General features: G+C 37.5%; 1 protein-coding gene across 2 annotated transcripts in view; it reads left to right on the top strand.

Annotated features, from left to right (window-relative positions):
• RNF169 (ring finger protein 169) overlaps positions 1 to 23794 on the top strand; it is a 94046-nt gene that overhangs the window by 57587 nt on the left and 12665 nt on the right. For both annotated transcript variants that reach the window (XR_004351122.1, XM_032640578.1), the window contains exons 4-5: positions 3204 to 3322; positions 23383 to 23482. Coding sequence is in view for 1 of the 2 variants with exons in the window: in XM_032640578.1 (XP_032496469.1) it covers positions 3204 to 3322; positions 23383 to 23482 (219 nt within the window). In the remaining variant the exon portion in view is untranslated. The remainder of the gene's footprint in view (positions 1 to 3203; positions 3323 to 23382; positions 23483 to 23794) is intronic.

Below are 23794 nucleotides of genomic sequence, written 5' to 3'. Positions count from 1 at the left end.
CTCCACTCTCATCATCCATTCTCTTCAAGTTTTCTCTCCTCACTTTGTAACTTTTATAGGACTTATTTCATTCTTCCTTACATTACGGTTATTTGTGTGTTTGTGTTTCTCTACTTAATTTGTAAGTTTGTTAAGTATAGGAAATGTGTCTTACTGTTTTTTAAATCTCCCATAGTACCTTGCACATCACAAGTGTTTGATACGTGTTTATCAAGTTGAATCCAAATAGAGGAAGAAAAGTGCTTATTCTAGAAACAATTATTTGTTCAGAAAGAAAAGAAAATAGGCACGATGTTTAATTTATTACGATTTGTTATGGTGCAGTTAATACCGACAGTAGTGCAAATTGTTTTAAAACAATTTGGTGTAACAGTTATAGTCATACTAAAGATTATAAAGTTGAAAGTGAAAAACTGCTTGTCATCCCATAGCCTAGAGATAACTCCTGTAAACATTTTGGTGAATATCCTTCCAGACTTCACTTTTAAGTGTGTTTGTGTTTGTGTGTGTGTGTGTGTGTGTGTGTGTGTGTGTGTATAAAATATATTGTTTTTCTTTTCAGAAAATGTAACCCAGTATACATACTGTTTTATAACCTTCTTTAATAAATTATAAGTCCTGGATGTCTTTCCACGTAAATAAAGAATCCCATATCATTATTTAGTGGTCTGCTAGTTATTCTTTACTGTAGAATTTATCCAGTTAATTAATCTGTTGATATTTTGCTGTCTTAAACCACTGCTGTGATGAAATCCACATGTCTCATTAGTTCCTTATAAATTACTAGAAGTGGAATGATCAGATCAAAGGGAGTGTACTTCTTAAGACTTTTTGGTACTTATTATTCAGTTGACCTCCAGAAAGTTTGTATTAAACTTTGAACTTTAAAGTTTGTATTAAACAATAGTAAACAAATGTGTTAAACTAATTTCCTCACACCCTTGCCAACCCTGGGTATTATCATTCTTTTAATTTTTTTTAGGCACAACATTTAAAAAAATATCATTTTAGAGATTTCCATTTTAGGAATCGATAGTCCTATATGCTTGTTTTTATCCAAAGTTAAAGATGAGAGGTAAATATTTTCCTATCTTATGGCTCTAGGTTTCGTGAGGGTAGAAATATAGAGGGATTGGGGGTCAGGGTACCTTCTGTTTATATAATTATTTATTTATAATAATGTAAATTTATTTTCAACAATTAAAAGGAACCTGGCATATACCTATTATAATACCAGAGTTTTTTCTTAAAAGAGTAATAGTATTAAAATTGATATCAATAAAATTTATCTTTTGTTGAGCACTTACTACTTGTGAGCTAATGCACCATGTGTTTTTAATGGTTTATCACAATATACGTAGTAGACAGATCATTTTTAATTTTATAGATGAGAAACTGAGGCTCAAAAAGGTAAAGCAATTAACCTATAGTGACAGTGATAGCTAAGTAATAGAGCGGGAATTTGAACATTCTTTTATTTGGTACCGAATTGATTATGCAGAAAGACCTAAAAAAAATTGCCATTATTGATCCCGTTGAGTCTGTTGATGTCAAAACTTTTTCTTTCTTTCCAGTAAATTTGGTAATGGGTTAGTGCTATTAAAGTTTCTCCAGTGAATAGTTTGTACAACAGGGTTCTTTAAGGAGGGATAGATACTCTACAGAATGGAAAAGCTTCTCTGTAAATTGTAATCCTTCAACTGTTTCTTAAAGGCTGTTGGAAACATAGCCTGTTGTATGAATGTGCCTGTCATCCTAGAGAATAACAAGGCATTTAAGGAATACAGGGTACTCTGAGCCAAAAGATGCCTTGCATGCCTCTGTCTACAACTCTAACTTTGATAGTCATTGAATCATTAGAAAACTGGTTAATCATTAGATTATTAGACTTTTTTTGTTTACCTACTATATAATGGTATCAGAAGTTTTAAAGAAAAGGTGGTCACTTGCTCTCAAAGAGTCTGTTGTCTACAGCAGAAATCAGACTCCTAAATAAGAAGCTACAGTTCAGTGTGATTAGTTGCTCTCCCTATAAAGAAGACACTCATATTGAATCATGAGCAAATCCTCATATGTGTATGCAAAAGACACACGTAAAAGAAACTTTGAATGTAAATTTAAAGTCTCTCAAAAAGAGACTCTAAAATAAAATGAAGGTAAATGAATGAGTATCAGCAAGATGGAAAAAGCTGATCTAAGGGTATTTGGAAGCGAAAGTGACATTTAAGATGCCTCTGAAAGGCCAGTGAGTATTTTATAGGCAGAGAATGTGGAAGGAGAATCTTAGGCAAAGGGACGAATAGCATGTGCAAAAGAATAGGAGTTTTGAAAGACTATGATGGTACATGTGGAGAGTAGAAAGTAGTATGATTGCAGTAGAGCTCAAGGAGTTCCCTGTGTCGGAACTGGTGGGAGAAAAACTTGGAGGAAGATTGGATCTAGTTTCTGAAGGTTATTGGATCATGCTGAGGTATTTAGACTTTATCCTGAAGTCACCAATGGTTAAGCAGGGGAGTGATGGGATTCTGTCTGTGTGTTTGATAATATGGAGGGGGTTGGAGGGAAGAAAGGCTGGAGAGAGCAAGACCCATAAGTAGATTATTGCAGTAGTCAAGGCAGAAGATGATGAGAATCTAAGGAAAGGCAGTGACAATGAGTATTCATGAGAAGAGTTAGATCTGAAAGACATTGGAGGAGTAGAATGGAGCAGAGTAGAAATAACGTGGAGGCAGTTTGGAGACAGATGCTCTGGATCACAGTGCCATCGTTATTAACTCTACAATCCTAGGCAGATTAACTACTCTGAGCCTCAGTTTGCCATCTGTAAAAGGTAATAATCCCTTCTTAGTGGGGTAGGTTAAAGAGTAGATGAAATAAAACATTTGGATGTGTTGGGGTACTCAAAACCTCTATACAATGTTATTATGACTTTGAAGAAAGGAAAGGAAAGAGTCATGGGTGACATTGAAGCTTCTAACTGGGTTGGTAGGGGGACTTAGAGAAGAGAAATATTGAGTTTGATTTTGGATATATTAAGTTTGAGCTGCATTTGGGATATCTAGATTGGGATCCCAAGAGGCAGTTGGAAACATAGATTGGAACTCAGAGAGAACATAAAATAGAAAGAGAGATTTGAACAATAGCTTTGGGAGATTCCATGGGAACCCCAAATGGACAGTGTTGTCTCCCTTGTCTCCTGCCAGTGTCCTGCACGTCTCTCAGATTCAGAGAATGAAGAACCTTCTCGAGGCAAGATGATACAGACACACCGCTCGGCATTTGTTTCCAAGAACAACTCCTACTCCTTATCTTTCCTGGCAGGGTAAGAGACTGATACTGAATCCAGTCAGGGTTCTTTCATTTTGGGATATGAGACAAAAGAGACTGGGGGAGCTTTAAAGTGTTTGTTATAGCTACTTTGGGGGAGGTGGGAGTGAGGGAAAATGGGGGAACTGGCTTTCAAATATGGGTTAGGAATAAGGGGCTGACCTGAAATTTTAAAGAAAAGTAAATTTTACCCATTTCGGGTATCCTCAGGGTAAGATTGTACTAATTGCTCTGCTGCAGAGTTGAACTTTCTTTTCTGGGAGGAAACAACAAAGCCTTCTTCAACAACCATTGATATTGAAGACAATATCCATGGATTTTCTTTGTGGACTTTTTTCCTCTTAATAGGAACTTGAGGCCAGAGTTGATTTATTTTCAATGCCTGGAACTAAAATATATATTGATAGGTTTCAAGAGGGCAAACTAAAGAGTTTTTAAGACCTTTGTCAAGGCACTTCTTGTTCCTTTAGACTTTGCAGGCCCTGGGGAGGAAAGGAAGGAGGAATTGGATGAATGTTAGATGATGGAAGAATAATGAAGGGCTTGGTGGAAGGAAGGAAAGAAGGATGGATAGATGGATGGATAGATAGGTAGGTAGGTAGATAGATAGCAGGAGGGAAAGGAAGGGAAGAAGAAATGAAAGAAGGGAGGAAAGCTGGAAGGAATCATTTATTCAACAGGCAGGATGTACTATGTGCCATGCCCTCTCTTTTAATATAAAAAGACACAGTCTTTACCCCATTTTGTTGTCTTTTTTGATTTAGAGCTGGCATTGCTCACCCTTATTTCTAGGGTTCTTCTCCTTCCCACAGCACTATGAAGTGTATCTCTCTTGCTGTTCCTATGGACATATACCTGGATCCTTTATATCTTAAGGCTTTTTATTGCTACCCACTAATAGGCTTTTTATTGCTACCCACTAATAAATATGACCAAAAAAATCTACCAAGTTTAAGAATGTTATAAAGTTCATACTATTGTGAACCCTGTTCTTTTTATATCTGAATCCTTTTGGTATATGTTCTGATTTTCCTGTTCTTTTTCTTTTTTAAATTTTATTGGAGTATAGTTGATTTACAATGTTGTGTTAGTTTCAGGTGTACAGAAAAGTGATTCAGTTATACACATATTCATTCTTTTTCAGATTCTTTTCCCATATAGGTTATTACAGAATATTGAGCATTTCCTGTTATTTCTGTGAGTAAAATTCGCTAAACCTCTCCTTCTCTTAAATGCCTCCCCTTCTCTGGGTGATGGTAACTCCTTCCAGGAAGGCCCTTTCCTAAACAGTTTATTCACTCATTTGACATTTGTTGAATGGCCACTGGATTGTAGCCACTGTAGCTTGACTGATGAAATGAGAACCCAATACGTAAGATGTAAGCCAGTGTACTTAACCTTTTATGGTGATGATGAAACTCTTGCTTTGTGCATATGAGCTTGAACTATAGATGCCCTGTAAAGTTAAAAAATTCAAGATTGCTTGACCAAGAATCGTCAGCTTCTGAATGTGTATGTGGATTTTTCCCCATTTATAGCGGGTGTATCTTAATGTTTATTAGAGGGATCTACTGAAAAGAGAAGATCATATTAATTCCAATCAAGTCACAATAAATATCCCCTGAAACAAATAAATGTTGCTTTAGGCAGTCTGTGGTTAGTTAGTTAATATCTCTTCATTTGAAATTACTTGGGAAAAAGGAAAATTTTGTTAAAACCCAAATATGATGCCAAGGCCAAATTGCCCCAGTTAATTGGAGTGGACACTGGATAGGTGAACTACTTATTACCAATTCCGGTCTCTACCCCTGTAATTCATTCTTTTAAAGTGGGTAGAAGGTTAATATGTTGTTACTTAGAAATGCCTACCAAGGAACTTAGAAAATTCTTCTATAAAGGGCAAAATGTAAAGTCTATACAGAGGGGTGTGCTTTTGATTATGTGTGGCTCTGGAATATGTGTGGTATATCTTCTTTTCCTGCTCCTTGGCCCATCCTTGCCCTTAGTATGTATCGTTCAGTCACAATGGGATTAATTTATAAGAAAATATTTACTTAACATGTTATTGTTAAGAAATGTTGCAATCAGTATTATACATATATGGATTTCAGCATTTATTTTTTCCAAATATCCAAGGTTGTGGGCTGAGTTCAGTTATTAGTACAGTTTTTTTAAAAATTAATTGGATTTGGTTGGTAGGGTTATCTTTTTAGGAAATAGTTTGCTGATGTCATGGAAACTTTAGGTTGGAAAATTTATTATGGTAATACTGTGAATTGCATCTCTTATTTAGTCAACATGTTTTACTTCTTAGTTAAGAAAATATTAAGTTTCAATTCTAAATGATATTTAGGAAAACAATATGAAGTTGTTAGTGCTGACAATGAGATGAGACATATGGATATATTAAAAAAGAATTAGCATGGTGATGGTTGCATAGCGATGTGCCTGTAAACTTAAAATGGTTAAAATGGTAACTTTCATGTTATATATATTTTACCACAAGAAAAAAAGAATTAGCATTGTTAACAGTTTTGGGATATTTCAAATGCATTTTTTTCTGTCTGTTAAGCAATAACAGAAGAATAGGTTTTTCTCTGCAAGTTTGTTTCCTAAAGAGAGTTCATCTGTAAAAGCTTTAAAGTTTTTTACATCTGTATTTAAATCAAATTAATCTGCATTTATTTTACTTATCTACTTTATAAACTTTTCTTTCTTAAGCCCAAAAGCATGGAGTTAAGAGTGAGTAGTCCTGATAGGATGGTTATTTTGGAAGGAATCCATCAATAGATTCTGGCTGAGTCTTGCCAGTAGCTCAGTCTATTTTCATTTGAAACATTCAAAGCAAAGAATGTTTTGCAGCACTATTAATAAAGTTCTATAGCCCTTTGAAAATGAAACTTCTTCCACATAGGCAGATAGAGTAATAGTTAACCCAAGGTCATTTCTAAGTAAATTATAAAATATATGTGAATTGAAAAGAATTAACTTGAACCATAAGGTATATAATTATAAAGTTAGGCTTTTATTTTAAATATCTGAAAAACTGGTTTGTTTATTTGTTTAAATTTATTTCCCTTCATTCCTCATGCCCTCTTCACCACTAGAAGAATCAAACAAAAAACGTGGTTGCAAGTTATTCTAAAAACTCAGTCTGGAAAAACTTTCTCTGTTGAGCTAGTGTCTTTTCTAAGAGCTACACGTTCAGTTGTGTTTTCCTCTTTGCTTTGGCTGTCAGGAAGTTTAGAATTAAGACAGAGTTTTCAATTCAGTCATCATGACCTTCTAACATGGCATATAATTAAAGAAATAATTTTTGGCATACTCTTCTCATATTTATTACTTAATGTGGTCTTTATTCTCTACTAACGCTCATTTTTTATGTATTTTTACTGTAAGTCACTTAAAATTCTTCTTGGGAATAGGGTATAACCATAAAAAGAAATATAATCAAACCATCTATCCTCCTTCCAGTTTAAAAAATAAAGAAAAGAAGGCGATGCAGTAATGCCAGTACTGCCATTCTGTACAAAACTGTATCTTAAGTAAACAGTGCCTAGTGAGATTACTGGCATATGATAAGTCTTCAGTGAGTATAGTTGCTGCTATTTTGTTATCTTCTTTTAGAACTCTTAGAACTGAAAAGGATCTTAAATATTGTTTTATCTAATTCCTTTGTTTTATGGGTGAGAAGACTAAAGCTCAGTGAGAGACCATGGCTTGCCAAATCTTAGACTGCTAGAGTAGTAGGACAATGAGTTAGAACTGAGATTTCTTGGCTCTTTCCACTATACCCTTTTGTCCCCCATGACTTTCTTATAGATCACTATGCTGCCTCTGCCCATTTTCCCACTAGGCTTTAAATCCTTTGCAAGCAGGGACAAAAATCTTGTTGACCATTGTACTCACAGTACTTAGTACAGTGCCTGGCACATAGTAGAGGCTCAATAAATACTTGTGGAATGTTTAATGAGATAGGTCTTGTGCCCTTGGGTAGGTTAAAGGGGACTTTTTCAGAATTGTCAAACTTGCAGAGTCTGTAGGAGGGAGGACTCTGGGAGCTGTGGAGGAAACAGATTGGCTGGTGGCTGTTGTTTAGACTAGATTCCATAGGATTAATATGGGATTTAGGGGGAGTCTAATGACCACATTGATAAAACTTTTATACTATAAAGTTGTCTTTAGCTCTTTAATACATTAACGGTAGCTTATGAGTATCCTTTTTATCCATTCTGTAAAAGAAAAATCTGTGTTACACTGAGTAATAATTAAGCCTTAATTAAGTAGAAATTAACTACATTATTTTGTTTTCTAATGTCCAAATACTTTAAGCCTGAGTCTGTGGTTCAGAGTGGGGTGCAGCAAAAGAGACCTGAAGTGTCTGTGCTTCCTCTAAGGTGTGTGTGTAAGGAGAGAGAGAGACAGAGACTGACTGCAGACTCAGTCATATTAACTGCATGCCCAGCCAGTGTTGGAGTGAATTAAAATATGCAGACTTGTTCCTCTTTTTTAAAATGAACGAACGAAAATATAGATGCTTTCAGCGGACAGATACCAGACACATAAATGATGTGATATTGGAGGACTAGCTTTATTATTTTTTAATTATTTTATTTTTGGCTGCGTTGGGTTTTCGTTGCTGTGCACGGGCTTTCTCTAGTTGCAGGGAGCGGGGGCTACTCTTCCTTGTGGCGCACGGACTTCTCATCGCGGTGGCTTCTCCTGTTGCCGAGCGTGGGCTCTAGGCACACAGGCTTCAGTAATGGTGGCTTGCGGGCTCTAGAGCACAGGCTCAGTAGTTGTGGCACGCAGGCTGAGTTGCTTCGCGGCATGTGCGATCTTACTGGACCAGGGTTTGAACCTGCGTTTCCTGCATTGGCAGGCGGATTCTTAACCACTGCGCCACCAGGGAAGCCCTGGAGGGCTAGCTTTAGAATTGATGAAAGGAGGCAAACCAGAGAGATGAGGGTGGAGAAGCCAGTCTAGGGAGTTTTAGGGAATTAGTGGTGTGAGCTTGAGTAAAATCAGTTGACCTCCTTCTGTATCATTTATGTAAAATGCAAGTTGTTATGTCCTACCTATTGCTGGGCAGGGGATTTCCCTGAATGATTTCTTAAGACTCTTTTCACCTCTAAAACTGAAGTGTCTAGAAGTGGCTTAGAGCAGGGTTTTAAAAGGTGGAGGAAATGTGACCAGGGCATGAAAAGGAGAGGGTAAGGGGCAGTTAGTGAGTTCTGTAAAAATCTCAGGATTAGACTTAGCAAGTTATGTGTGGGGAATAGTCCAAACAGTAACCACGAGGGAAAGGAGACTATGAGAGAAAAATGAGGTAGTGATTTAAAAGAAACCACAAGGCTTGATGATGGCCTGGGGCAGGTCGTGTGTGTGCGTGTGTGTGTGTGTGTGTGTGTGTGTGTGTGTGTGTGTGTGTTGGGGGAGGGATAAAAGAATAGAAGCAAGTCAAGTGGATGAGCTGGTTAAGAGGACAAATCTTGTTAAGAGTATGGAGTATGGATGGAAAAGGAAGATAGCTTAAGGAGAAGTGATGTGGAATTTAAGGAGCAGGTTTTAGAGGTGTCAGTAATCTCTCTGCCATACTAAAGTAGGGATATACTAGTGGTTTTCAGAGGGGTCTGGCAGGATGGTGAAGGGTAGCATCAGGGAACCTGCTTTTTCCCAGGGCTTCCTGCCATGTTCAGTACTTTACATACCTCATTTCCTTTAGTTCTTACATTAATCCTATAAGATTTATAACATTCTCATTTTTCAGCTGAGGAAAATGCAGTTCAAAGAGGTTAAGTAACTCACCCCAGAACTTCTCACCTGAGTAGAGTGACAGAGATGGAATTGGAACTCAGGTCTCTCTTGACTCCAAACCTATGCTCTTTCTAGCAAACGATTGTCAGAACCCTGTGACAGAAGGCTCTGTGCTTAAGCTCTTTGTCTTGAAATGATCTACCTTTACAACAGAAAGCTTCCTTCCTTCTGTTTGTTTAAATAATTTATACCCTGTCTTGTTCTAAAAAAATACAAGATTGTACAGAGGTGGGTAAGAAGCTGTCCAGTTATCCTGTTGTTTGAGGGGACTCAAATCCTTTTGCATTACTCTAGGCCTTTTGAAATACAGCTGTGGAAACAATGTTTCCACATTGTAGTGCATGTCCAGAATAGGCAAATATGTAGAGACAGAAAGTAGATAAGTGGTTGCTTAGGGCTGGAGGAGAAGGCAGGGTTTAGGAGTAAGAGCTAAAGGGTATGAGGTTTCTTTATGAGGTGATGGAAATGTTTTAAAATTGTGATGGTTAAATAACTCTGTGAATATACTAAAAACCATTAAATTTTACACTTTAAAAAAAGAAAGAGGGACTTCCCTGGTGGCGCAGTGGTTAAGAATCCTCCGGCCAACGCAGCGGACATGGGTTCGAGCCCTGGCCCGGGAAGATCCCACATGCCGTGGAGTAACTAAGCCTGTGCGCCACAACTACTGAGCCTGTGCTCTAGAACCCGTGAGCCACAAGTACTGAAGCCCGTGTGCCACAACTACTGAAGCCTGCCCTCCTAGAGCCCGTGATCTGCAACAAGAGAAGTCACCGCAATAAGAAGCCCGTGCACCGAAACGAAGACCCAGTGCAGCCATAAATAAATAAATAAATAAATAAGTTAGTTAGTAAAAAAGAAAGAATGCTAGTATACACAAGGCAGATAACCCAACAATAAATATACAAGGGAAGGATTGTAACAAAATGTTACCCATTTCTGGGTGCATGGCAGCTACAGCTAGGCCTAAGGAAGCTGCTGCTTTTATTCAAGTATGTGTGTGGGGGTGGGAGGCCTCACACACCCAGGCTAGGGGCTTGGAGGAGGATCCTCTCTGACCTTCAGCCTCTTGGTGGAACTCAGCTCTGCCAGACCTGAGAGTTTGATTTAAAAACTAAGGTGGTATGGGTATTTGAGAGACAGAGAGAGTGATGAGTGAGCAGTTAATAACATGAGCTATCTAATGTTTTATATCATGTAATACCATTTGAAAACCCTTTAAGCAGTGCTTTATAAGCATTAAATCTTCTGGCTTTCCAGCTGCATGTTTATACTGGCTGCTCCTCCTTTTCTTTGTTTGTAAGTCAGATGTATTGTGGTTGTGGGTATTTTTAGCTTAACTAGAAATCCCAGAAACCATCTGGTCCCTTGGCAGTGGAAATTTTAAGCTAGTTGCCTTTCAGACAATGCTGCTGTCTCTTGTTTATGACTTCATTATGTGTTTGGAAGAGAGATCTTCTCTAGACGTGCTGGGTCTATTCTGTGGCAGAGTAGAGTAGAATGTAAGATCAGTATGCTGTGGTAGAAAGAGCACAGGCCTTAGAGTCTTGGAGATACAGGTTTAAACTTTGGCTTCAGCTGTGTGACCTGGAAAAATCACTGCCTTCAGTTCTTTGTCTGTAAATTGAAGATGCTGATTTATAGGGTTTCTATATGGATTAAATGAGGTACAGTATATTTAAAACACACAATGCCTGACAGATAATAGATTCCTAATAAATGATGAAGTTTTCTTTCCTTTCCTTAAGGATGTTGTAGGCATTTCTGTATATATTTTTATTCACTTATAAGAAATTTATTGAATATATCCACGGTGTGCCAGGCACTGTGTGAGGGTTTAGGAATATAGAAATGGATGTGCACAAAGGTGGGAGGAGTAGTTACTTCCTCTATTTTTTAGCAAAGGTATTATTTGAGCTCTTAAATCTTAGGAACATTATCAAGTTTACTGCTGATGATTCTCAGCCAGCATTGAAGCCTCTTAACCTGACCAAATACTACAATAATAATATCTATATATTATGTTGATGGTTTACACGATATTTTCACATTCATGAATTTTGTGACTCTTCATGTGACAATAACAACATTGGGGGAATATAGTTATATAGGAACGAAGTTTATGTATGCTATTGAAATTGAGTTGGTATTAATTTGAAATATATTGTTTTCAATTAAGATGTTAATTGTAATTCCCCAGGGCAACCACTAAGAAAATAACTAAAACATACATAGTTAAAGAAATAAGAAGGAAATCAAAATGGTATAGTAGGAGATATCTAACACAAAAGAAGGCATTAATGTAGACATTGTGGAACAAGACATATAGAAAATAAAGAGAAAATTGCAGAAGTCCTTCCTTATCAGTAATTACATTAAATGTAAATGAATTAAACTCTCCAATTAAAAGGCAGAGATTGGCAGAATGGATTTAAAAACAGTATAGTCCAAATATATGATGAGACTCACTTTAGATCCAGAGACAGAAGTAGGTTGAAAGTGAAAAATGTAAACAGTGACCAAGAGAGAACTAGAATAGCTATACAATATGAGACAACGTAGACTTTAGGACAAAAATTATTACAAGAGACAAAGAGAGGCATTGTATAATTCTAAAAGGGTCAGTCCGCAAAGAAGATATAACAGCTGTAAACACATGTACACCTAATTATGGGTCCATAAAATATGTGAAGCAAAAACTGACAAAATTAAGGGGAATAATAGACATTTTAATATTAATAGTTGGAGACTTTAACACCACTTTCAATGATGGGTAGACTATACAGGTGAAAGATAAACAAAGGATATAGAAGACTTGAATAATACTGTATACCTGGCTAGAGACAAAATACCTAACTGATTCAAGAAGAAATTGAAAATCTGAATAGACCTATAACAAGTGAAAAGGTTGAACCAGTAATCAAAAAACATCTGGCAAAGAAAAGCCCAAGACCAGATGGCTTCACTGGTGTTACTACCAAACATTTAAAAAAGAATCAACATGAATGTTTCTCAAACTCTTTCAAAAATTAGAAGAGGAGTGAATACTTCCCGATTCATTCATTCTTTGAAGCCAGTATTACCCTGATACCAAAGCCATATGCAGACATAACAAGAAAAGAAAACTACAGACCAATATCCTTTATGAATCTATATTCCAGCACACCATTGGAGGGAAAAAAAGTACAAGCTTTGATACATTAGAGAGGGTAAGAGAAACACTTTGACTTAACCTGCATCACCCCTACCCAGGGCAGCAGAACTCAGGTTCAAGAGAGATTTTCCTGGCTGGTAATTGCCCCTGTGGGAGAAAGTAAGAGAGTGTGAGTGAACACCTGGCTTCTTCAACTTTATAGGAAGCCCATTTCTCTCCTGCCTCAACCAGAGTATTGAATTATGATCTACATGACCTAGGGGAAGGAAGAGTCTGGGAAAGCAGCAGATAGGGCTCTCAGAGGGCATTAAAGGGATGAGGATCTTACTAACTACGTTACAGACTCCACCCACAAGTCACTGGGGAAGCCTCACCTATGGATCCTCCCAACTGGCCCATGGGCACTCCCATCGCTCCACATGCCTCATTCATACATGCTTCCACTCTGTGGCCAGTTCCCTGTGCATGCTCCCAGTGGCAGTGAGCGAGTTTTGGCATATGGCCAGTAAGCATGTGTAGAAAGCCAGCTAGAATCTGTGGGCAAGGGAGAGATCACAAATGAGCTTTACTGCCACCCTTGGGAAAACAAAATGGAGGCTGTCAGCTTTCGGCCTGGTATGTTGGAGGATCAAGAGAAGGCATACAAGCTTGAGAATTTTGCCACAGAGGGAGAAAGCAAGGAGCTGGTGTATCCATAGAAGATCTGAGAAAATACCAGCATCCCTACCAGAGCTGTTGGAAGGTTTTTCTCTCCTGAAGGCAGTTAGTAAAGTTCGGAGGAGGTGACTGCTACTTCAAATGTGAGGACAGCAATGCAAAATGTCAAGGAACATGAAAAATCAAGGAAACATGACAGCATCAAAAGATCACAACAGTCTTCCAGTATTGGATCCCCAAAAACATGGAGGTCTGTGATTTATCCAACAAAGACTTCAAATTAGCTGTTTTAAGGAAGCTCAGTGAGCTACAAGATATGGGGATATATGTATAGCTGATTCTCTTTGTTGTACAGTAGAAACTAACACAACACTGTAAAGCAATTATACTCCAATAAAGATGTAAAAATAAATTAATTAATTAATAAGAGCTGAGAACTTCCCAAATCTGGGGAGAGATTTGGATATCTAAGTTTGTGAAGCTCATAGGTCACCAAACAAACTCAACTTAAAGCCATTCTCTCCAAGACACTGTATTATCAGGCCACCCAAGATGGCTGTTCTCTTGCCTTCTGTACATCCCCTGCTCAACCAGTCCCTGCTTCACCTACATCCTACTCACATAACTGACCTTCCCTCTTAATCATAGAGCCTAATCAGTAAATGCCTATATACTTGTACCCCCTCCCCCCTCCCCATCTAGTGATTGTTCTAATCTTTAGATCAGAACATCTCCACCATAATAGCTTATCAAAGGGGCAGTAAGGGGTGTGCTCCTCTGCTCGTGCCCTGGTAACTGATGAGCCAACCTGACATCAATTCCCCCTATAACTGGTAAACTTCCTCTCCCCCTGGTAGTGAAGACCACTGCCATGTCTTGCCCACTGTCTGCTGCACACAGTGGAGTGTCACTCCAGGACCTTGCTTCAGACATGTGAGATCTCTGTTTAATCCCATTAAACTATTGATGTCCCTGTTGCTTACTCTGGGCTCTTTCTTCCGTCTTGAGGCTGGGCAAGTACAGGGCTTACAGGCATACAGGGTATGGCTCAACAGACACATTATGATAAAACTGTCAAATATAAAAGACAAAGTGAACATCTTAAAAGCAGCAAGAGAAAAGGATTATAACTTACAAGGGAACTCACATAAGGCTATCAGTAGAATTCTCAACAGAAACGATACAGTCCAGAGGAGTAGGATGATATATTCAGAGCACTGAAAGGAAAAAAAAAAAACCTGCCAGCCGAAATACTCTATCTAGTAAAGTTGTACTTCATATATGAAGGAGAGGTAAAGACTTTCCCAGACACACAAAAGCTGAGGGAGTTCATCACCACTAGACCTACCTTACAAGAAATGCTGAAAGGAGTTCTTCAGGCTGAAACAAAATTATACTAATTAGTAACATGAAAAGATATGAAAATATAAAACACTCTGGTAAAGGTAAGTATATAGTCAAATTAAGAATACTTTAATAATGTTAACAAGGTGATATGTTGACCACTTAACTCTAGTATGAATGTTAAAAGGACAAGAGTATTAAAAATAACGATAGCTACACAAATTTGTTAATGACTACACAGTATAAAAAGACATCAAGTGTTTTGTGACATTGAAATGTTTTGTGACATTAGAAACAAAATGGAGGAGAGTAAAAGGGTAAAGTTTTGTATGCAATCGAAGTTAAGTTGTTATCAAGCATAAAATAGACTCATATCTATAAGATGTTTTATGTAAGCCTCATGATAGTCAAAAAGCAAAAACCTACAGTGGATTCACATAAAATAAAAAGGGAATCAAAGCGTACCTCTATAGAAAATCACCAGTTCACAAAGGAAGGCCACAAGAGAGGGATTAAGGCACAAGAGAACTACGAAACAGCTAGAAAACAATGACTAAGATGGCACTAGTAAATCCTTACTTATCAATAATCACTCTAAATGTAAATGGATTAAATTCTCCAATCAAAAGTCATAGAGTGGACTTGCACAAGCCTCTTAGATAGCCTCATCCACCAGAGGGCAGACAGCAGAAGAAAGAAGAACTACAATCCTGCAGCCTGTGGAACAAACACCACATTCACGGAAAGATAGACAAGATGAAAATGCAGAGGGCTATGTACCAGCTGAAGGAACAAGATAAAACCCCAGAAAAAAAACTAAATGAAGTGGAGATAGGCAACCTTCCAGAGGAAGAATTCAGAATAATGATAGTGAAGATGATCCAGGACGTTGGAAAAAGAATGGAGACAAAGATCGAGAAGTTGCAAGAAATGTTTAAAAAAGACCTAGAAGAATTAAAGAACAAACAGATGAACAATACAATAACTGAAATGAAAACTACACTAGAAGGAATCAATAGCAGAATAACTGAGGCAGAAGAAAGGATAAGTGACCTGGAAGACAGAATAGTGGAATTCACTGCTGCAGAACAGAATAAAGAAAAAAGAATGAAAAGAAATGAAGACAGCCTAAGAGACCTCTAGTACAACATTAAATGCAACAACATTCGCATTATAGGGGTCTCAGAAGGAGAAGAGAGAGAGAAAGAACCCGAGAAAATATTTGAAGAGGTTATAGTCGAAAACTTCCCTAACATGGGAAAGGAAATAGCCACCCAAGTCCAGGAAGTGCTGAGAGTCCCATACAGGATAAACCCAAGGGGAAACATGCCAAGACACATAGTAATCAAATTGGCAAAAATTAAAGACAAAGAGAAATTATTCAAAGCAGCAAAAGAAAAATGACAAATAACATACAAGGGAACTCCCATAAGGTTAACAGCTGATTTCTCAGCAGAAACTCTACAAGCCAGAAGGGAGTGGCATGATATACTTAAAGTGATGAAAGGGAAGAACCTACAACCAAGATTACTCTACCCGGCAAGGATCTCATTCAGATTTGATGGAGAAATCAAAAGCTTTACAGACAAGCAAAAGCTAAGAGAATTGAGCAACTCCAAACCAGCTCTACAACAAATGCTAAAGAAACTTCTCTAAGTGGGAAACACAAGAGAAGAAAAGAACCTATAAAAACAAACCCAAAACAATTAAAATGGTCATAGGAACATACATATCAAAAATTACCTTAAACGTGAATGGATTAAGTGTTCCAACCAAAAGACAGAGATTGCTGAATGGTTACCAAAAAAAGACCCATATATTTGCTGTCTACAAGAGACCCACTTCAGACATAGGGACACATACAGACTGAAAGTGAGGAGATGGAGAAAGATACTCCATGCAAATGGAAATCAAAAGAAAGCTGGATTAGCAATACTCATATCAGATAAAATAGACTTTAAAATAAAGAATGTTACAAGAGACAAGGAAGGACACTACATAATGATCAAGGGATCAATCCAAGAAGAAGATATAACAATTATAAATATATACGCACCCAACATAGGAGCACCTCAATATATAAGGCAACTGCTAACAGCTCTAAAAGAGGAAATCGACAGTAACACAATAATAGTGGGGGACTTTAACACCTCACTTACGCCAATGGACAGATCATCCAAAATGAAAATAAATAAGGCAACAGAAGCTTTAAATGACACAATAGACCAGATAGATTTAATTGATGTTCATAGGACATTCGATCCCAAGACAGCAGATTACACTTTCTTCTCAAGTGCGCACGGAACATTCTCCAGGATAGATCACGTCTTGGGTCACAGATCAAGCCACAGTAAATTTAAGAAAAGTGAAATCATATCAAGTATCTTTTCTGACCACAATGGTATGGGATTAGAAATGAATTACAGGGGAAAAAAAGGTAAAAAACACAGACACACAGAGGCTAAACAATACGTTACTAAATAACCAGGAGATCAATGAAGAAATCAAAGAGGAAATCAAAACATACCTAGAGACAAATGACAATGAAAACACGACGATCCAAAACCTCTGGGATGCAGCAAAAGCCTTTCTAAGAGGGAAGTTTATAGCTATACAACCCTACCTCAAGAAACAAGAAAAATCTCAAACACTCTAACCTTACACCTAAAGGACATAGAGAAAGAAGAACAAACAAAACCCAAAGTTAGCAGAAGGAAAGAAATCATAAAGATCAGAGCAGAAATAAATGAAATAGAAACAAAGAAAACAATAGCAAAGATCAATACAACTAAAAGCTAGTTCTTTGAGAAGATAAACAAAATGAATAAAACATTAGCCAGACTCATCAAGAAAAAGAGGGAGAGGACTCACATTAATAAAATTAGAAATGAAAAGGGAGAAGTTACAACAGACACCACAGAAATACAAAGCATCCTAAGAGACTACTACAAGCAACTCTATGCCAATAAAATGGACAACCTGGAAGAAATGGACAAATTCTTAGAAAGGTATAACCTTCTAAGACTGAACGAGGAAGAAATAGGAAATATGAACAGACCAATCACAAGTAATGAAATTGAAACTGTGATTAAAAATCTTCCAACAAACAAAAGTCCAGGACCAGATGGCTTCACAGGTGAATTCTATCAAACATTTAGAGAATAGCTAACACCCATCCTTCTCAAACTCTTCCAAAAACTGTGGAGGAAGGAACACTCCCAACTCATTCTATGAGGCCACCATCACCCTGATACCAAAACCAGACAAAGATAAAAAAAAAAGAAAATTACAGACCAATATCCCTGATGAATATAGATGCAAAAATCCTCAACAAAATGCTAGCAAACGGAATCCAACAACACGTTAAAAGGATCATACACCATGATCAAGTGGGATTTATCCCAGGGACGCAAGGATTCTTCAATATATGTAAATCAATCAGTGTGATAAACCATATTAACAAATTGAAGAACAAAAACCATATGATCATCTCAATAGATGCAGAAAAAGCTTTTGACAAAATTCAACACCCATTTATGATAAAAACTCCAGAAAATGGGCATAGAGGGAACCTACCTCAACATAATAAAGGCCATATACGACAAACCCACAGCAAACATCATTCTCAATGGTGAAAAACTGAAAGCATTTCCTCTAAGATCAGGAACAAGACAAGGATGTCCACTCTCACTACTATTATTCAACGTAGTTTTGGAAGTCCTAACCACAGCAATCAGAGAAGAAAAAGAAATAAAAGGAATACAAATTGGAAAAGAAGAAGTAAAACTGTCACTGTTTGCAGATGACATGATACTATACTTAGAGAATCCTAAAGAAGCCACCAGGAAACTACTAGAGCTAATCAGTGAATTTGGTAAAGTTTCAGTATACAAAATTAATGCACAGAAATCTCTTGCATTCCTATACACTGATGATGAAAAATCTGAAAGAGAAATTCAGGAAACACTCCCATTTACCATTGCAACAAAGAGAATACAATACCTAGGAATAGACCTACCTAGGGAGACAAAAGACCTGTATGCAGAAAAGTATAAGACACTGATGAAAGAAATTAAAGATGATACCAGCTGATGGAGAGATATACCATGTTCTTAGATTGGAAGAATCAATATCGTGAAAATGACTCTACTGTCCAAAGCAATCTACAGATTCAATGCAATCCCTATCAAATTACCAATGGCCTTTTTTTACAGAACTAGAACAAAAAAATCTTAAAATTTGTATGGAAACACAAAAGACCCCAAATAGCCAAAGCAGTCGTGAGGGAAAAACACGGAGCTGGAGGGATCAGACTCCCTGACTTCAGACTATACTACAAAACTATAGTAATCAAGACAATAAGGTACTGGCACAAAAACAGAAACATAGATCAATGGAACAGGATAGAAAGCCCAGAGCTAAATCCACACACCTATGCTCAACTAATATGACAAAGGAGCCAAGGATATACAATGGAGAAAAGACAGTCTCTTCAATAAGTGGTGCTGGGAAAACTGGACAGCTACATGTAAAAGAATGAAATTAGAACACTCACTAACACCATACACAAAAATAAACTCAGAATGGATTAGAGACCTAAATGTAAGACTGGGCCCTATAAAATTCTTAGAGGAAAACATAGGAAGAACACTCTTTGACATAAATCACAGCAAGGTCTTTTTTGATCCACCTCCTAGAGAAATGGAAATAAACAAATGGGACCTAATGAAACTTCAAAGCTTTTGCACAGCAAAGGAAACCATAAACAAGATGAAAAGACAACCCTCAGAATGGGAGAAAATATTTGCAAATGAATCAATGGACAAAGGATTAATCTCCAAAATATATAAACAGCTCATGCACATCAATATTAAAAAAACAAGCAACCCAATCCAAAAATGGGCAGAAGACCTAAGTAGACATTTCTCCAAAGAAGACATACAGTTGGCCAAGAAGCACATGAAAAGCTGCTCAACATCACTAATTATTAGAGAAATGCAAATCAAAACTACAATGAGGCATCACCTCACACTAGTTAGAATGGGCATCATCAGAAATTCTACAAACAACAAATTCTGGAGAGGGTGTGGAGAAATGGGAACCCTCTTGCACTGTTGGTGGGTATAAATTGATACAGCCACTATGGAGAACAGTATGGAGGTTCCTTAAAAATGAAAAATTGAATTACCATATGATCCAGCAATCCCACTACTGGGCCTATACACAGAGAAAACTATAATTCAAAAAGACACATGCACCCTAATGTTCATTGCAGCACTATTTACAATAGCCAGGTCATGGAAACAACCTAAATGCCCATCGACAGGTGAATGGATAAAGAAGATGTGGTACATATATATAATGGAATATTACTCAGCCATAAAAAAGAACGAAATTGGGTCATTTGTAGAGACGTGGATTGATCTAGAGACTGTCATTCAGAGTGAAGTAAGCCAGAAAGAGAAAAACAAATATTGTATATTAGCACATATATGTGGAACCTAGAAAAATGGTACAGATGAACCAGTTTGCAGGGCAGAAATAGAAACACAGATGTAGAGAAAAAAACGTATGGACACCAAGGGGGGAAAGCAACGGGGGGTGGTGGGAGTGATGGTGTGATGAATTGGGCAATTGGGATTGACATATATACACTGATGTGTATAAAATTGATGACTAATAAGAACCTGCTGTATAAAAAAATAAATAAAATTCAAAAAACAAAAAAACTCAGAATAGTTATGAATAAATTTAACCAAGGAGGTGCAAGACACGTACACTAAACACTAGAAAACATTGTTGAAAGAAATTAAAAACTTTAAGAAATGAAAAGATTTTCTGTGCTCATGGATTAGAAGACTTAATATTGTTAATATGGCAATACTTCCCAATTTGATTTTTACACATTCATTACAATACATATTTAAATTGCAATCTCTTTTTTCACAGAAATGAATAAGCTGACCCTGAAATTCACATATGGAATTGCAAAGGATCCCAAATAGCTAAAACAATCCTGAAAAAGAACAAAGGTGGAGGACTCACACTTCCTGATTTCAAAACTTACTGCAAAGCTACAGAAATCAATAGTATGGTTCTGAAATAAGGGAAGATATATCAATCAGTGGAATAGAATTGAGAGTCCAGAAATAAACCCATACATCTATGGTCAGTTGAGTTGATTGTCAGTAATGGTGCCAAGACCATTCAGTGGAGGAAAGAAGAGTCTCTTCACATATGGTGCTGAGACTACTTGATATCCACATGCTAAAGAATGAAGTTGGACTCCAACTTCACACCATGTACAAAAATTGAGTCAAACTGGTTTAGATACCTAATTGTAAGAGATAAAACTATGAAACTTTTAAAAGAAAACGAAGAGTGTAGTTGTATAATTACTGCTCTCTAAAGCCCCTTTGTGGTATGTTGTGGTGAACTTCCGTGACTGGATGCTTCTGTGGGTCAAAATTATCTTTTCATCAACCTGTCTCAAGTGCTTTGCACAGAGTTGGTGCTCAGTAAAGTCTGCTAATCAAATGCATGGAAGAGACAATGATGGTTTCAGCCATACTGAGGTTTACCCAAAAGATTTTAGATTGTCAGAAACTATTTAGGTGTCCTTGTTGTGTGCTTGAGTGCTGCAAGTGTGAGTTTCTTCCCTGGGCCTTTTCTTTCACCAAAACAGAGTTTAGAGGGCATGTTAAGAAGTTCTCCCCAGCAACAAGTAGTTGTCGTTTGTACATCAGATAACTTGGGCATGTCACCAGTGTCTTTAAATTTGACTCTTATTGCTGACAAAATGGATGCATAGCCTGTTTTTTAAAAAGTATATACATTGGGCTTCCCTGGTGGCGCAGTGGTTGAGAGTCCGCCTGCTGATGCAGGGGACACGGGTTCGTGCCCCGGTCCGGGAAGATCCCACATGCCGCGGAGCGGCTGGGCCTGTGAGCCATGGCCGCTGAGCCTGCGCGTCCAGAGCCTGGGCTCTGCAACGGGAGAAGCCACAACGGTGAGAGGCCCATGTACCGCGGGAAAAAAAAAAAAAAAAGTATATATATTAAGCTAATTTTAAATTTTGGAATGTTTGTTAAAGTATAGATCCAGCCTCAGTTTGAACACCTCTAATGACATGGAGCTTAGTACTTCCCAAGGCAGATATCATTGAACTGCTCTTACTATTGAAAGTTATAAAGTGCTTTCTTATGTTGATCAGGAAACCTTTTCCTTTAAGTTTGTACTTGTTTCTCCAATGGAGTCATGCGAAACAAGTCACATATTTGACATAGTAATGCTGTCTCTTTCAGCTCTATATCCATTCCTCTTGACCCAAAGTAAATGTTATTCACCCCAGCATTTTAATATACTGCACAGTTTACTTTTGGGTAACTTGCACCACTGACAGTTTTTGTGAGTTCTGGGAATGCAAATGAATTTCAGTATTATTCTAGGTAAAATACAAACCAAGCTGACTTGTAAGCAGCTGCCTTTATAGGGTAATGTTGAAGTTTCTTTCTTGCTCCAAAATATACCTCCCACCAGATGGTACAACTCTCACATTATTTTTATTTTTTGGTTCAGTGTTGAATTTTCTTGGTAAAATGCAAACATGTGATACAGGTTGGCCATCATTTTTTCCTATTAATACCATAGCATAGATTAGTTCATCAAATTGGAGCCATCTAACAAGGTGATGTGGCTATGAGACATAGGATGAGAGGGGTTTGAATGGGAGGAGTAACACAGAAATGCTGGAATAGGTAGGCTAGGCCTTCACTAGAGATGTAGGGAGAGGAGAGGAACTCTGGGAATGTACCTTATTGCCTCCTTTATAAGTTTTCTCTGAACTAATCTGTCATAGTAAAATTTTAAATCTTTTGCTCCAAAGAGTAGATATGATTATTCCATTCCAGAGCTAAATAGAATCACTCAAGGAAATAATTTCTGTTTGGGATCCTCTACATGGCTATGTGTCCATCTTGCCTTCTGGCAAATTCTTATTTATCCTTCAAAATACATATGCCGTAGGAAGGCTTTTGCAACCCTGCTCTCACTCCATCCCAGGTAATTAATAACACTCTCTTTTATGCCATTCTTAGGCATAATTTTTTTGTTGTACCATTTCACTGTATTGTATTGAATTATTTTTCTGCTTCACTGGACTCTGATTCCTTGAAGACCTAGACTGTACCTCATTCTTTTCTGTATTTCCAGCGCCCAGATAGTGCTCATCAGTGACTGGCATATAGTAAGTGTTTGTTAAATGCTTATAGAGTAGAGTTGTATCACAGGTAAAATATCTCTTGCAAACATTTGTAAAAGCATTAGTCTCACCAGACATGTATTAGGCAAGAGTTGGGGAGTAGAAAACAAAGATGAGTAATAAGATAGTCAAGAATCCCTACTTACAGTCTCTGGGGCAGGTGACAGTCATCTGTACATAATTCTTACACAGTAAGATTAATATTATAATACAGATACTTTGGTTTTTGGTTTGCATTGTAAGGTCATAATGTAATGCGTGCGTAAGACAAAAAAAGAAAAGTCATGTGTTCTTGAAACCTTAATTCCAAAGGATGTAGGCCTCTGGAAGCTCAAATGTAATGGATTAAGGGAGAGACTATATTTAATTTTTACTCCTTGCATAGGAATCTAGTGCATTGCTATGCATTGTATAAGTACTTAAATACTTGTTTCATGGCTGATTTAGATTGCTTGAGGAGAGGTTTGGGCCTAATCAAAGGAAAAAAATGTATTGTTTGTAAAGGTGATTTAATACTGTATCCACCCTATTAAGGAAGGTGAGGTGTCCCTACATCTCTCTAAGCATGAGTGAAATAGCCATTGGTCTTGCGTTACTTAGGCAGGATCTGAGTTTGGAAACAAAGGCTTAAACCAGATGTCCTCTCTGGAGAACTCCCTCTCTCTTTGGACAGGATTTGTTCTTAGAATGTATTTTGTTAATAAATGAATTCATTTTCTATTGTAGCTGCATGGCTTTGAAAGCACAGAAGAGATTGTCTTTCTTTTTCCTTAGCAATCATGGGCTACTTTTGACTACTTGTCTTTTATTTATTCTCTTTTAGGAACCTAAATTCCAAGATGGAAAGGAGTCAGAGCTGCAGTGACACTGGTCAGGACAGAGTGAAGGGCAGACTGAGAGCAGCCCCAACCAGCAAAGCCAAGGTAGACCTCAGACACAGGCTTCCGGGGCTCTCCAGTCCCGTCCTGTGCACGGCCACAGGAGAAACTGTTCCAGATGAGAAGAGGCAGAATGGGTCCTAGGCATACTAATTATGTTGGAGAATTTTATAAAATAGATGTGAAGGAAGAGAGTTTGAATTAGTAGCCAGATGAGTGGAATGAGGGCCACTAGAAGAACCTTCTTAAAAGTTCTGGATGAGTTTTTTTTAACCCAGAATTTTCAATTTCATTAATTGTTTCAAGTATGTAGGAATTTCTGCAAATGGTGGGTGCATTCTAGGTTAGGGATTTTCC

The sequence above is a fragment of the Phocoena sinus genome, chromosome 8 (assembly GCF_008692025.1).
Source record: "Phocoena sinus isolate mPhoSin1 chromosome 8, mPhoSin1.pri, whole genome shotgun sequence".
In the NCBI taxonomy this organism is placed as follows: Eukaryota; Metazoa; Chordata; class Mammalia; order Artiodactyla; family Phocoenidae; genus Phocoena; species Phocoena sinus.
This window is presented reverse-complemented; position numbering and strand designations above follow the sequence as displayed.